General features: G+C 43.3%; 1 protein-coding gene across 1 annotated transcript; it reads right to left on the reverse strand.

The window, feature by feature from the left end:
• Positions 1 to 2193: 2193 nt before the first annotated feature.
• LOC146355983 (uncharacterized) lies at positions 2194 to 9244 on the reverse strand. The gene is made up of 7 exons (XM_084831540.1): positions 9228 to 9244; positions 8656 to 8685; positions 7492 to 8254; positions 6946 to 7042; positions 6236 to 6333; positions 5707 to 5833; positions 2194 to 4495 (listed from the first exon to the last, which is right to left on the reverse strand). Exons 3-7 carry the CDS (start codon positions 8221 to 8223, stop codon positions 3522 to 3524), a joined length of 2028 nt encoding a protein of 675 aa, XP_084687666.1. The 5' UTR covers positions 8224 to 8254; positions 8656 to 8685; positions 9228 to 9244; the 3' UTR covers positions 2194 to 3521.
• Positions 9245 to 14776: the final 5532 nt, after the last annotated feature.

Raw genomic sequence — 14776 nt, forward strand, 5'->3', positions numbered from 1 at the left:
CCCAGCTTAAGGACCAAGTCTGTAGCTTGGGGGCCTTTCTAGACTGTGGAAGCACAGGTGGCGGCAGCAGCCAGGAATGCCTTTTCCCAGCATCCGTTGGTACATCAGCTGCCACCCAATCCAGGGAAAGCGGATCTAGCCTCAGTTATGCATGCTCTGGTTACATCCAGACTGGACTATTGTAATGCGCTCTATGTGGGAGTGCCTTTGAAGATGACTCTGAATCTCCGGCTGGTACAGAATGCGACGCGGCTGCTCATTTCCTTGCTGGGGCTACACAGAGGGTCAGATCATATTACACCAGCAGCACTGGTTGCCAGTGCATTTCTGGACTCAATAAAGTCCCAAACAATTTGGCTCCAGGTTACTTGAAAGACAGCCTACACCAGTATCAAGCTACCCATGCTTGAAGATCATCAGAGGATCTACTCACTGGCCAACCACTAAGATTGGTAAGGTGGGCGGACACTAGAGAGAAGGCCTTCTCAGTGGTGGCCCCTACCCTATGGAATGTCCTGCCAAGAAAGATATGGCTGCCTCGCTCTGTGGCTGTGTTTAAGAGGGCTTTAAAAATATACCTATTTTCTCTGCCTTTTAATTGAAAAGGGTTTCTTGTATTTACTGCTGCTGTACATTTGAACTGTATTGTACTTTATGATATTTTATTTCACCTGGCTTATTTTTGTAGTTTTCTAATGAATAGATACTGACTTTTATTTTTTTGTATTGTAACCCGCATTGGGAAGACTACAGTCTTGAAAGGCAGCTAAGAAATATATTTGCTAAATGAACACTCTCTCTAGTGTTTTCTGTAATTAAACTAGCATCACTATCTCTCTGGGATTTGCATTCCAACTCCCAAAGGAAAAGCAAAGAGAAACATTCCTGGTCTTTGAGCCTCACATCTTTCTGGTGGTATATTTTTTGTTTTGCACTGAAAATACTCCCTGCTCTGAGGGAGGGGGGAAAAGAGAAATAAGACTGCCCTGTATTATTAGCTCCATATTGCAGATGCAGGAAGGGGAGAGAGAGTTTTTCAATAACCCTTTCATGTAGTCCACCCGTATCCTATTATAGACTGAACAGGGGATGGGATCGCATACTGAGAAAGGGGGCTGGGCTTAAAGGATGCTTGCAAAGTATCTTGGATACCACTATCAGTAGGCGTGTATTGCAGAAAGCGGGGTGGTGTGGAGTCTGCTGGAACATCCCTAGAATCGTTTGGACCACACCAACCCATCGTGCATAAAACAACGATGGATTAGTATGTCATGAGAACCCAGTCATTTACAACAAAGGTGGGCAACCCAGAGCCTATAGAAGGCCCTCCGATGCTCTCTGTGTGGCCCGCTGGGCAGAAAGGAAAAGATTGCCGCTTTTATAGTGAAGCCATGAGCACTGTAGTTGTTTGCTGTCCAGGCAAAGGAAGGGAGAGAGGAACGCCTCCCTCTGTTTCTTCCTTGAACAAAACATTAGCTAATCAACAGTAATTACCATTCCTTGGTTTCAGTATTTGCAGTCAATAAAGCAGAGATTGCAATGACCACTTCACCCACAGTTGTTCATTAGAAAGTGGGAGCAGCAGGTCACCCTCACTGTTGATCGACTTTAGGACTCCTTGTTCCCTGGATGGCAGAATGTCAGGTGGGAAGAGCTCCTACATCATGCAGAGCCCTTCAATGGCTTACTGTTGTTATTCTTAGAATGCAAAACTGTCTGCGCTTGACAGATCAACATAAGCAAAATCCGGTCTTGCCCCAAGAACCACACAAGCTAAATTCAGAGCAATGGAGGAGGGAGACAGAGATGACAGCAAAGGAAGGCAAGCTAACAGCGTTACACAGATTTTCAGATGGCAGAATGGGGAGAGATGAAAGGGTTTCTTTGAAAGGTACGAAAACTCTGCCCTCCATTGAAGTAAGGGCCCCTGTCACATTCTTCATTTTCATGATGCATCTAACCTCAGTTTTATACTTTTGTTGTTCTTATTCTGTAACATGGCTGCAACAGATGTTGTAAGGATAGACAAGAGCGTTGTGGCCTAATCTACCACCCTTCTCTGCTGCTGCCACCTCGCCAGGTCTCCTTACCCCTGAGACTGGGGGCGGGGGGAACCACTAGATAGGCTGGAGCAATAGCCCCTGGATTTAGTGCTAGACCCAACAGAAAGAAATTAGCAGCACAAATATATATGAGGTAGAAGTTTATTTATAAGTTAGGGGTGAGGGAATGGGAAAGGTAATAAAAAGATTACAGAAGGAAATAACCAGAACCAATCCTTTGCATGGAAACCCAATAAGATAAAACAATACAACCTAGCTAGTCGATCTACTTACTCCAAGTTGGGTCTCTAAGTCTTAGCCAGCAACCAGACACCTTCCACCAAACTGCATGGAAAACCAAAGATAACGGGGCACAGGGGTCTCTCTATACCTTTTTGAATCCATCTCTGCAGTCTATTTCTCACCTCCCTTCTCCAAGGGATGAGGAGATACGCCTTTCACATCTCTCCAGCTGCAGCTACCCCCATGGAAAGGGCAGGATGGTTTATGGCCTTGAATTGAGATAAGAGTCCTAGCTGGTTCCATGGTCCAGAGATAGCTCAGCCCTTCCTTCCCGCCAGGTGTCCCTAAGTTGCAAATCTTCTCAGCCGGATCTTCAGTCCTAAAAAAATAAAATCCTAACTAAAGAGAATGCTTTACTATTAACGCTTAACTCCTGCTCCAAGTATGAGAGAACAGAGCAGTCTACCTTACAACCATCACTCCTTTACAGATGTGGAGTCCTTTTGCCTGCAGATCAGATTTCCTTGCTGCTTTTGTAGCCTTGGCCATCTCTCTCCTTAGACTGAAACCAAGAATTTCACAGTTGCAGAAATCTGGCAGCTTTTTAATCCCCTCACGCTCCCCACAAAGAGGAATCACAAACACATTTACGTTCTTTCAAACTCTTTTTATGGTAGAGAGATTTCATTCAAAAATGTTATTATTATTTGTAAATTCTTCCTACATTAGGAGGGAAGAATTAAATTTAATTTAAAGAATTAAAATAAATTAAATTAGGAGGGAAGAATTAAATGTACAATTATCCCCATAATAAAGACAGGGAGGAGTGTGAAGCTACACGTATTTCCCATCATTGTAGGTGGGGAAAGCTGAGGCTGAAAGAATTGCTTATGATGACACTCTCACATAGTCAATTCATTTGTAAGTATTCTGTCTTCTTTAGATAATCCAATTTCCAATCAATTTATCTCCCTATTGGAAGGTTCTCTTATCATTCCTATCTGCATTTTCTTACCTGCATTTAGGTGTGGCTTTTGGTAGAAACTACCCCCTCCCTTCATGGGATAGTAACTGGGATTCTCTCTGAAGTTTAATCATTGATTCTTTCAGAATAAAACGCTTCCTGCACCGAGAACCTTGATAACTTCTCTGTCCCCTGTGGGTTCACTGATGTCTGATAAACCAATCTGTCCAAAAAAGTTTGTCCCAGCCTCCACGCACCTCAGAACATTTGTATCATTTCTCTCCAGTATGAATTGTCTGGTGAAACATTAATCTTCCTCTCCTGCTAAAGCATTTCCCACACTGGAAACATTTGTATGGTTTCTCTCCAGTATGAATTCTCTGATGGACCTTCAAATTATGCTCAGCACTGAAGCATTTCCCACACAGAGAACATTTATATGGTTTCTCTCCGGTATGAATTATTTGATGTCTTATCAAATGTACATTCTGAGTGAAGCTTTTCCCACACTCAGGGCATTGGTACGGTTTCTCTCCAGTATGAATTCTCTGATGTCTCTTCAACGTGCCTCTCCTGCTGAAGCATCTCCCACACTGAGAACATTTGTATTGTTTCGATCCAGTATGAATTTCTTGGTGTCTCACTAATCCTTGTCTTAAAGTGAAGATTTTCCCACACTGGAGACATTTATGTCTTTTCTCTCCAGTATGAAGTTGTTGATTATTCTTCAGCTGTTCTCTCTGACTGACGCATTTGCTATGATAGGAACATTCGTGTAGTCTCCCTTCACTTTGAATTCCTTGATTTAAACTACGCTCTTTGTCATTCTCAGAAAATTCAGATTTACTCCCTCCTTTTATTGTTCTCTGATACTGATCAAAGCATGAATTTTGCTGGAGATTTTCATCTGACATGGGACATTCATCATGGTCTTCCCTGGTATCTATCATATCAAGTTCTAAACCATAGCGATATCTTCTACCATATTTGGAGAACATGGGCATGTTATCCCTTGTGTATACTTTGGAAGGCTGGCTAATCGCAGCTGTCAGATCTTCTGCGAGTCCATCACATTCATTCTCTCTCTCTGCTGGCTGCATTTCCTGTCCCTTTTTGTATACTGCCTCGTGCAAGTCAGCTGTCTCCAGCACATTCACATGGCCTATCTGTGGGGCTGTCCTAGGCGAGTCCTCTGATTCATTTCCTTCAAACTGCATCTTGACCTGTTGTCTTCCCTTTTCATCAACTGTAGAAATAGAAAAAGGAATTTTGCCCATGCTCTGGGGATCTCTTTTCAACATGCCTGTAACCCCCATTTGCCTGACTGTTCCATCTAAGGCATTTCTCTCTCTGCTGCATACAGATTTCTATCTATTTCTATAATCCTTTCAACCCTCTCCTTTTATCTGCACCTGTTATTTTTAAATTACAGAACATCAAGTGCAACATTTTTTAGATAAATTAATTGAAAATATTAATTGCAAATAAGGACTACATTCTGAATGAAGGAAGCCAGGAGCAATATTAGCAAACTCTTTCACAGAATTGTGAGGCATATGAAAGACACAGGGAAAATATGGTTGTATGGTGTCCTTCTTCCAGCTTTGTCAGACTAGAAAAATCACTAACTGGTTTTTAGTTCATTTGTGAGACTGGAGAAATCACAGCTGGCTTATGATCCCTATATACGCCTGCCCGACATTTGAGATCTGTTGGAGGGGCCCTCCTCTATGCCCCACCAGTGTGAGACATATTATGGTGGGACATGGGAGAGGACCTGCTCTACTGTGGCACCCCAGTTATGCCCTCCCCTTGGAGGCCCAATTGGCGCAGATGCTGGTTTCATTTTGGCACCAAGTTAAAACATGGCTTTTCACCAAACCCTGTGATGACTAACTGAATTCCCTAAAGTTGCCCGCTGTTTTAACTGTCTTATTGTTTTAGATTTCTAATTGGTATTAGCTTGTTTAATGGTTGAATGTGCTTTCAGCTGTTTAAATTATTCACTGTTTTATACTGTTTAAATTGATTTTATCGGTACGCCGCCCTGAGATCTTAATGATATAGGGCAGGATACAAATGTTTTAATAAATAATGCATTTGTGCCATTTTATGTGTTTAAAAAGCTCTGTGCTGGATGGATGGATGGTCACCTTTTGTATCTTTAAAAGCTCCACTGCACAAGGTTGGCCCCACCGCCAGTGACCCCTTGTCTCTGCCTCTGCTGACCTGCTTTCTGCCCCACCACTCAGATTAGTCATGAACCACTACTGACAAAACTCCTTTATGTTATGTTCTTCCCCCCAGAATATGTATGTATGTATTTGGAATTCGAAAAAGGATCATTCTTTCTGATTATTAACTGCTCTGTCTATCAACTTTTCAGTTCTTAAAATGACAAATCACATCAGTTATTCTCTATTGGATTTACAGGACTTGAGCCAAAGAGCTCCCTACCTAAAGATTCTAAGTTCCCACCATCCTCCTGCAGGACTTGCCAGACCACAGTCTGTTGGGCTGGCTGTGGGAAGCTCTGCCTGACGATCTGCAAGCACAGCCTACCTTCACTGACTTTCATCTGTCCCTGCAAGGAGGAAAAAAGACAGACACCCCCTTCCCTGTGAAATGTTGTTTCCAAAGAAAAAACATTAAGGCAAAACATAACACACACACACACAAGAATAAATTCCACAGTTCTCAGTGCACTGATAAAGATTCAGTGCAAGAAATAAATGGAGAAAACTGCCCCATCCGACCCCAACATTTACAAATATTGTTTTAGAGAAAACTTGAGAAAAGAGGTTGCTGCTTGCAACATTCAGTTTCTGCCTCTGGCTGCAATCCTATACATACTTGGGAGGTCAGTGCTCTTCAAGCCTTCTCCCAGCTGCTTAGAGATGAGAATGCCCCATCGGACAAAGGTGCTCTAAGACATGCTCGAACTGTGTGGGGATCCATTCAAGCAATATGCGATACCCTGACTCACCAGAATGTCACATGCTTCTTTCAAACCAGTTTGGTCCAGTTCCTGTTCTTCAGGAAGAAGTGAAGAATTGGCAAACGTTTGGAATTCAATTCCACTGCCTGTGAAGGATGGAAGGAGGATTTTACTAGGGGAAGCAGCCCTTCCCTTCATGCTTAAATGACCACATTTATTATTTTACTTATAACATTATTTATGAATCTTTTTTTAAAAAAAGAGAGAATTATATTTAAAATAATTGACATGCCAAGCCGTTTAAGAAAGTTTTAACAGCCTGCCTAAAATTAAACGTTAAGGGAGCCAATCTGATCTCCGTAGGGTGGGAGTGGTTTTATGCGTTATAGACAAGAGGGAATTGTGGCACAGAGAACCTGTAATTCAGCGGTGGGAACAGATGCCTCTGGTGAAATTCCCTTTTCCTTTCAACTGCTGAAGGCTCAGGAGTCCTGCCTCCCAATGTGCCTCCTCATCATACAGGATGGCAGTCAGGAACTCTCTCTTAGTATTCCTTGCTTAGCCTTGTTTACAGCTGCTTCCTTTTCACCTAAGTTGTTCTAATGAACTCTTCTAAGCAGCTAAGTTATTCTAACGAACTGTGCGTTGATCTAGCAGCTCAGCTCTTGCGCAGCTTGTTGCAGTAACCTTGCTTAGGAGGTGACCCTACTTTTAATGTGGTCAGCCTAAGCATTGCACAAACACAAAGGAAGCATCACCATTTTCCTTGGCTTCTTTGTAGATCTGTCCCTTCACAGGATCCGAGGGTTCTTCCTCTACATCCGGGCAATGCGTGCACTCCTCCCTCAGTGACCCCTGAAACAGGGAGGATGATCCTACTCAGAACAGAGGCACATGGCTGGAAGATGAACGGCTTTGGGCAAGAAACACTTTCTGCTCTTCAAATCATGGGTTATAGTATTTTGAATGTTATGAATATACTCTTTGCTGCCACAAAACATCCTGTGCTAAGGCAGGATATACCTATAGTTGATAATATAATAACAACAACAGGAATAATACAAAGATAGGATTGTACGTGACAATACACTGCATGGGTGGAAATTTCTACAATTGTAGCATCTTTTGGAAGCATTAGAAATGCTCTTATTTGAAATGGCCTTCAGTGCCTGAAGCTAAGCTTGTCAGGTAGGCTTTATCAGTTCTATCCATATTTAACTGAATAACTGCAGGTGCTTCCAGCAAGCCGTATCCACTTCCTGGGTCCTCTCAGAAACTCTGCAAATAAGATATTGATACCTCACCTGCCAGGTCACTGTCTCAGCCTCTCGCTGGCTCATCAGGAAGTCCTCTGCCAGAGACACAGCCTGGGAGCAGGTGTCCGGCCCTCCTGCTCGGATCCAGCCCTGGAGTTCTGGCGGCAGGCTGGCCAGGAACTGCTCCAGGATCAGCAGCTCCAGGATCTGCTCCTTGCTGTGTCTCTCCGGCTTCAGCCACTGGCGGCAAAGCTCCTGGAGCTGGCTGTGAATCCTTCGGGGGTCCCCAACCTCCTGGCAGCAGAACTGCCTGAAGTGCTGGCGCTGCGCCTCCATTCTCAGGGCTTCTGCTCGCAAGATGGCGGCCTTCACTTTCCCATAGTCCTCCTGATCCCTGGCTTCCAGGCTTCGAAAGACCCGTTCTGCTTCCCCACTCAGAGCTGGCAGGAGCCGAGCTGCCCACTCTCCTCTAGGCCACCGGCAGGCTTTGGCCACTTGCTCAAAGGAGGCCAGAAAGGCCTTGGCATCATCCCATGGGGCCATCTCTGACATCACTGGGTTTTCCCCTCCAGCATGAATGGGCTGCAGTGTCTTCAGGAACTCCTGCCATTGGGCTTCCCAGCGCTCTTGCATCCTCTTGGATGGTTCCCCTTTACCCTCTTGCAACTCTCCCCATCTTGGCCGCTCTGTCATATATTCTGGCTGAACGGCACTGGTAGCTTTTCCTGCTCTGTCTGGTCCTTCTTCTAGTTCTGAGCCTGCAGGTTTTTCCCCCTTCATCGCCTTTACACCTGACTTCAGCCTTTCAAATCTAGAGTTAGAGGTATTGGAAAATGAGACATTTTTAGCAGAATATTGTAGACATAATCAACTTTTACGAGTTTAAAAATCTGATTTTGAAATACCTGGAAAATTACTCTCTATTTTTGTAAAATGTTTTTTTTTTTAATTAAAATATGACATGAGCTAGAACAAGTGAAAGAGTTCATGATGAAATGGGTAAAAATATAGGTAACAATAATCTGTGAATATCTGGGAGAATCTCTGGAGCTGAAGTCATGCATTCACTCCAAAAAAGATACTGAAAGGAAAGTATTTTAAGATAATAAGATGGTAATAATTCAAGCAATAATAAATAAGATTTTTTCAGAGTTACTCTTCTACCTGTCAGAAGTGCAATAGAGACAGACAGACAGACAAAATTATTCTCACCTGTGTAGGATGTCCTGTGAGTAGAAGGTCCTGACCAAAAATCAGATTTATAATAGAAGAGATGGTAAGATATCAGATTCCATTTGACCCACTTCAGAGTGCTTCAGTAATCTTTCAAGAACTCTGCCAGGTAGGATGGTATTAATACACCCATTTTTCAGATGCAGGATTACAACAAAGGTTACTGAATAACCAACCTAGTTCCTGCCAAATGTGTATGCTGCTGGGGGTGATGGGAGTTGTAGTGCAACACATCTGGAGGGCACCATGGCGAGAAAGGCTGAGCTAGCTGGATCAGTGTTTGGAGTTGATGTAAGGCAGCTTCCTATTCCTGTGTTAAGGTTTCCCCCCCTCATGTCTTTACCTCCACCCTGCAAGGTAGGACAGGATACAAAACATGCTTTTGTTTATGTTCCCCTGAAGTAGCTCTACTAACCCTCCTGTGTCTTTTAGGTATCCTTTAATATGCCCACAGGAAAAGTCAGGCTCATGACTACTATATATAGGGAGAAAGATGGGCCTCTTTTCAGAACTTTCCTTGAACTCTTTAACAAACAAGCGAGCATATTTACCAAGCAGTCCAGCATACGGTAGGCCAGAGTCCAGGCTAGACCAGAGAATCAAATCAACTCCAATATGTTTATTAAAGAACCAAGCAGAGAGAAGTTGGTCTAAAAAATAAAAAAGAAACATCAGACTCTCTATGATTTTCTAACTGGAGTGTTACGAATTACTCACCAGAGCAGCTCATGCAGGTTTGTCCCCATGGGACTCCAGAGTTCTTGGAAGAGTTTTGGCCTGGACTCTTTGCCCACCAGGCGGAAGACAAATCTCAAAAGGCCAAAGAACTTCTAGGGAGCTGGGCCGTTCCGGGGGGGGGGGGGGATCAAACTGACCAATCAATGTCCTTGGAGGACTTGGTCATGCAACCTCCAGGTGATCTCTGCTGGAGTTCTTTTGCATAAGCTGATTTATGGGGGAGGAAAGGGAAAGCTGGAGTCAGCCTGCAAGGCAGAGAGATGTAAATTTGGTTGCTTAGGTTGACCTTATTCTTTGCTCAAACATATTTCTAGAAAGATGGGGAGGGAGAGAGGTTTTGGTTCCTCAGAATAAGCCGTCTTGAGTTTGTTTTTATCAGAAAGAGACTGAATATAAATGTCCAGATAAGTTATCTTCTAACTAAAGATAACATGTTATGCATCTGATGAAGCAGGCTGTAATCCACAAAAGCTTTTGCCACACTACAGAGTGGCCCCAAAGTAGGTATACAGTTGTTTAGAATGTTGATGGGAGGGGGAGAGAATGTGTGAGTAGAAGATGTGTGGGTGGAGTCAGAATGACAGTTGGGAAGAGTGAGTGCAAGGGAGTGACAGTTAAATCAGTTAAGTGTAGAGAGTGAGGGGAGTGAGGCCCTTAAGTAGGGCACTTACGAGATTAAGCAGTGTTAAACAAATGTAAATGTAATAAACAATGTAATAAAATGCAAATAAACTATACTGTATACCTACTTTCTCCAGCACAGGAGATTGTTACCTTGTCGTGGTGCTGGAGCTTGTTCAAACTATCAAACAGTGGCACATTTTACATGCCAGTAAGGTAATGCTCAAGATCTTGCAAGGTAGACTCCAGCAATTCATGGAACGAGAATTGCCAGATGTACAAGCTGGGTTTAGAAAAGGCAGAGGAACTAGAGACGAAATTGCTGATATCCACTGGATAATGGAGAAAGCCAGGGAGTTTCAGAAACACATCTATTTCTGTTTTATTGACTATTCTAAAGCCTTTGACTGTGTGGATCGTAACAAATTATGGCAAGTTCTTTGACTGTGTGGATCGTAACAAATTATGGCAAGGGAGAAAGGGGAAGATATATCCAACTGAATGCAGAGGTCCAGAGAATAGCAAGGAGAGACAAGAAGGCCTTCTTAAATGAACAATGCAAAGAAATCGAGGAAAACAACAGAATGGGAAAGACTAGAGATCTCTTCAAGAAAATCGGAGATCTCAAGGGAACGTTTTGTGCAAAGACGGGCATGATAAAGCACAAAGAAGGCAGGGACCTAACAGAAGCAGATGAGATTAAGAAGAGAACACAGAAGAACTCTACAGGAAAGATCTTAATGTCCCTGATAGCCATGATAGTGCGGTCACTGAACTTGAGCCGGACATCCTAGAGAGTGAAGTCAAGTGGGCCTTAGGAAGCATTACTAACAACAAAGCTAGCGGAGATGACAGTATTCCAGCTGAGCTATTTAAAATCCTAAAAGATGATGCTGTTAAAGTGCTGCACTCAATATGCCAACACATTTGGAACACTCAACAATGGCCGCAAGATTGGAAAAGGTCAGTTTATATTCCAATTCCAAAGAAGGGCAATGCCAGAGTGTTCAAACTACCGCACAATTGCGCTTATTTCGCATGCCAGCAAGGTGATGCTCAAAATCCTACAAGCTAGGCTTCAGCAGTATGTGAACCTAGAACTACCAGAAGTACAAGCGGGGTTTCGAAGAGGCAGAGGAACTACAGATCAAATCGCCAACGTTCGCTGCATCATGGAGAAAGCAAGAGAATTCCAGAAAAACGTCTATTTCTGCTTCATTGACTACGCTACAGCCTTTGATTGTGTGGATCACAACAAACTCTGGCAAATTCTTAAAGTGATGGGAGTACCAGACCACATTACCTGTCTCCTGAGAAACCTGTACGAGGGTCAAGAAGCAACAGTAAGAACCGAACATGGAACAACCGAGTGGTTCAAAATTGGGAAAGGAGTACAACAAGGCTGCATATTGTCACCCTGCTTATTTAACTTATATGCAGAGTACATAATGAGAAATGCCGGGTTGGATGAATCACAGGTCGGAATTAAGATTGCTGGGAGAATTATCAACAACCTCCAATATGCAGACGATACCACCCTAATGGCAGAAAGCGAAGAGGATCTCAAGAGCCTCTTGTTGAGGGTGAAAGAGGAGAGTGCAAAGGCTGGTTTGAAACTCAACATTAAAAAAATGAAGATCATGGCATCTGGCCCCATCACTTCCTGGCATATAGAAGGGGAAGAAATGGAAGCAGTGACAGATTTTACTTTCTTGGGCTCCAAGATCACCACAGACGGTGACTGTAGCCATGAAATTAAAAGACGCTTGCTCCTTGGGAGGAAAGCTATGGCAAACCTAGACAGCTTAGTAAGAAGCAGAGACATCACCTTGCTGACAAAGGTCCGTCTAATCAAAGCTATGGTTTTCCCAGTAGTAATGTATGGCTGTGAGAGCTGGACTATAAGGAAGGCTGAGCGCCGAAGAATTGATGCTTTCGAACTTTGGTGCTGGAGAAGACTCTTACGAGTCCCCTGGACTGCAAGGTGGTCAAATCAGTCCATCCTAAAGGAAATCAACCCTGAGTGCTCATTGGAAGGACAGATACTGAAGCTGAAGCTCAAATATTTTGGCCGCCTAATGCGAGGAGAAAACTCCCTGGAAAAGACCCTGATGCTGGGAAAGACTGAAGGCAAAAGGGGAAGGGGACTGCAGAGGATGAGATGGCTAGATAGCATCACGGATGCAATGAATATGAACTTGAGCACGCTCCGGGAGAGAGCGCAGGACAGGAAGGCCTGGCGTGTTATGGTCCATGGGGTCACGAAGAGTCGGACACGATTGAATGACTGAACAACAATAACAACAACAATGCCACAACAAATATGTTAAGTCTGTATGATCCCAGAAGGCCTACCGGATCAAGGGGTGCTCACATGGCAGTCCTCTGCAGACTTACCTGGGAGTAAGTCTCCTTTGAATTCAGTGGAACCTACTTCTGAGAAAACAGTCATAGGATTAGGGCTGCACAGCTGAAAACATGCATGCTTAGGTATCAGCAGAATACTCACAATCATAACAACAATGTTCAGCTTTTAGTTTTTTTAAAATATAAAATACCTTATTTTATTTTTGTTCGGTTCAAACTTTACTATTTTTTTCTCAATTTCCACCTGAATCAATCATCTGCAACCTTTATTATCAGAGCTCACATCAGAATGTCTTCTCTGCTTCAGATAGGTAGCCATTCCCCCTCCCTTTTTTAATCTTTAATTGAAACTACTATACTATATAGTTTCTGGGAGAACAAAATGAAGCAGGACAAAGGCTGATAGAATTTTGCCAAGACAACTCACTGTGCATAACAAACACTCTCTTCCAACAACCTAAGAGACGACTTTATACATGGACTTCACCAGACGGTCAACACTGAAATCAGATTGACTACATCCTTTGTAGCCAAAGGTGGCGGACATCTATGCAGTTGGTAAAAACAAGACCTGGAGCTGATTGTAGCTCAGATCACGAACTTCTTATTGCACAATTTAGAATCAGACTAAAGAGAATACGGAAGACCCACAGATCAGTTAGATATGAGCTCACAATATTCCTCATGAATATGCAGTGGAGGTGAAGAATAGATTTAAGGCACTAGATTTAGTAGATAGGGTCCCGGAAGAACTATGGACAGAAGTTCGCAACATTGTTCAGGACGCGGCAACAAAAAACGTCCCAAAGAAAAAGGAAACCAAGAAAGCAAGATGGCTGTCTGCTGAGACACTGGAAGCAGCCCAAGAAAGAAGGAAAGCAAAAGGCAACAGTGATAGGGGGAGATATGCCCAATTAAATGCAAAATTCCAGAGGTTAGCCAGAAGAGATAAGGAATTATTTTTAAACAAGCAATGCGCGGAAGCGGAAGAAGATAGGAATAGGAAGGACAAGAGACCTCTTCCAGAAAATTAGAAACATCAGAGGTAAATTCCAGGCAAAAATGGGTATGATCAAAAACAAAGATGGCAAGGACCTAACAGAAGCAGAAGAGATCAAGAAAAGGTGGCAAGAATATACTGAAGATCTGTATAGGAAGGATAATATCGGGGATCGATTTGACGGTGTGGTCAGTGAGCTAGAGCCAGACATCCTGAAGAATGAGGTTGAATGGGCCTTAAGAAGCATTGCTAATAACAAGGCAGCAGGAGATGATGGTATCCCAGCTGAACTGTTTAATATCTTGCAAGATGATGCTGTCAAGGTGATGCATGCCATATGCCAGCAAATTTGGAAAACACAAGAATGGCCAACAGATTGGAAAAAATCAACTTATATCCCCATACCAAAAAAGGGAAGCACCAAAGAATGTTCAAACTATCGAACAGTGGCACTTATTTCACATGCCAGTAAGGTAATGCTCAAGATCTTGCAAGGTAGACTCCAGCAATTCATGGAACGAGAATTGCCAGATGTACAAGCTGGGTTTAGAAAAGGCAGAGGAACTAGAGACCAAATTGCCAATATCCACTGGAGAAAGCCAGGGAGTTTCAGAAAAACATCTATTTCTGTTTTATTGACTATTCTAAAGCCTTTGACTGGGTGGATCATCACAAATTGTGGCAAGTTCTTGGTGGTATGGGGATATCAAGTCATCTTGTCTGCCTCCTGAGGAATCTGTATAATGACCAAGTAGCAACGGTAAGAACAGACCACGGATCAACGGACTGGTTTAAGATTGGGAAAGGAGTACGGCAGGGTTGTATACTCTCACCCTACCTATTCAACCTGTACGCAGAACACATCATGCGACGTGCTGGGCTTGATGAAGCCAAGGCTGGAGTTAAAATCGTTGGAAGAAACATTAACAATCTCAGATATGCAGATGATACCACTTTGATGGCTGAAAGCGAGGAGGAGCTGAGGAACCTCATGACGAAGGTGAAAGAAGAAAGTGCAAAAGCTGGGTTGCAGTTAAACCTCAAAAAAACCAAGATTATGGCAACCAGCTTGATTGATAACTGGAAAATAGAGGGAGAAAACGTGGAGACAGTGACAGACTTTGTCTTTCTAGGCGCAAGGATTACTGCAGACACTGACTGCAGCCAGGAAATCAGAAGACCTTTACTTCTTGGGAGGACAGCAATGACAAATCTTGATAAAATAGTGAAGAGCAGAGACATCACACTGACAACAAAGGTCCGCATAGTTCAAGCAATGGTATTCCCTGTAGTAACCTATGGCTGCGAGAGCTGGACCATAAGGAAGGCTGAGCGAAGGAAGATAGATGCTTTTGAACTGTGGTGCTGGAGGAA

Source organism: Heloderma suspectum, chromosome 2 (assembly GCF_057233095.1).
Source record: "Heloderma suspectum isolate Gila_16-S chromosome 2, 16-S_ref, whole genome shotgun sequence".
NCBI classification, from domain to species: Eukaryota; Metazoa; Chordata; class Lepidosauria; order Squamata; family Helodermatidae; genus Heloderma; species Heloderma suspectum.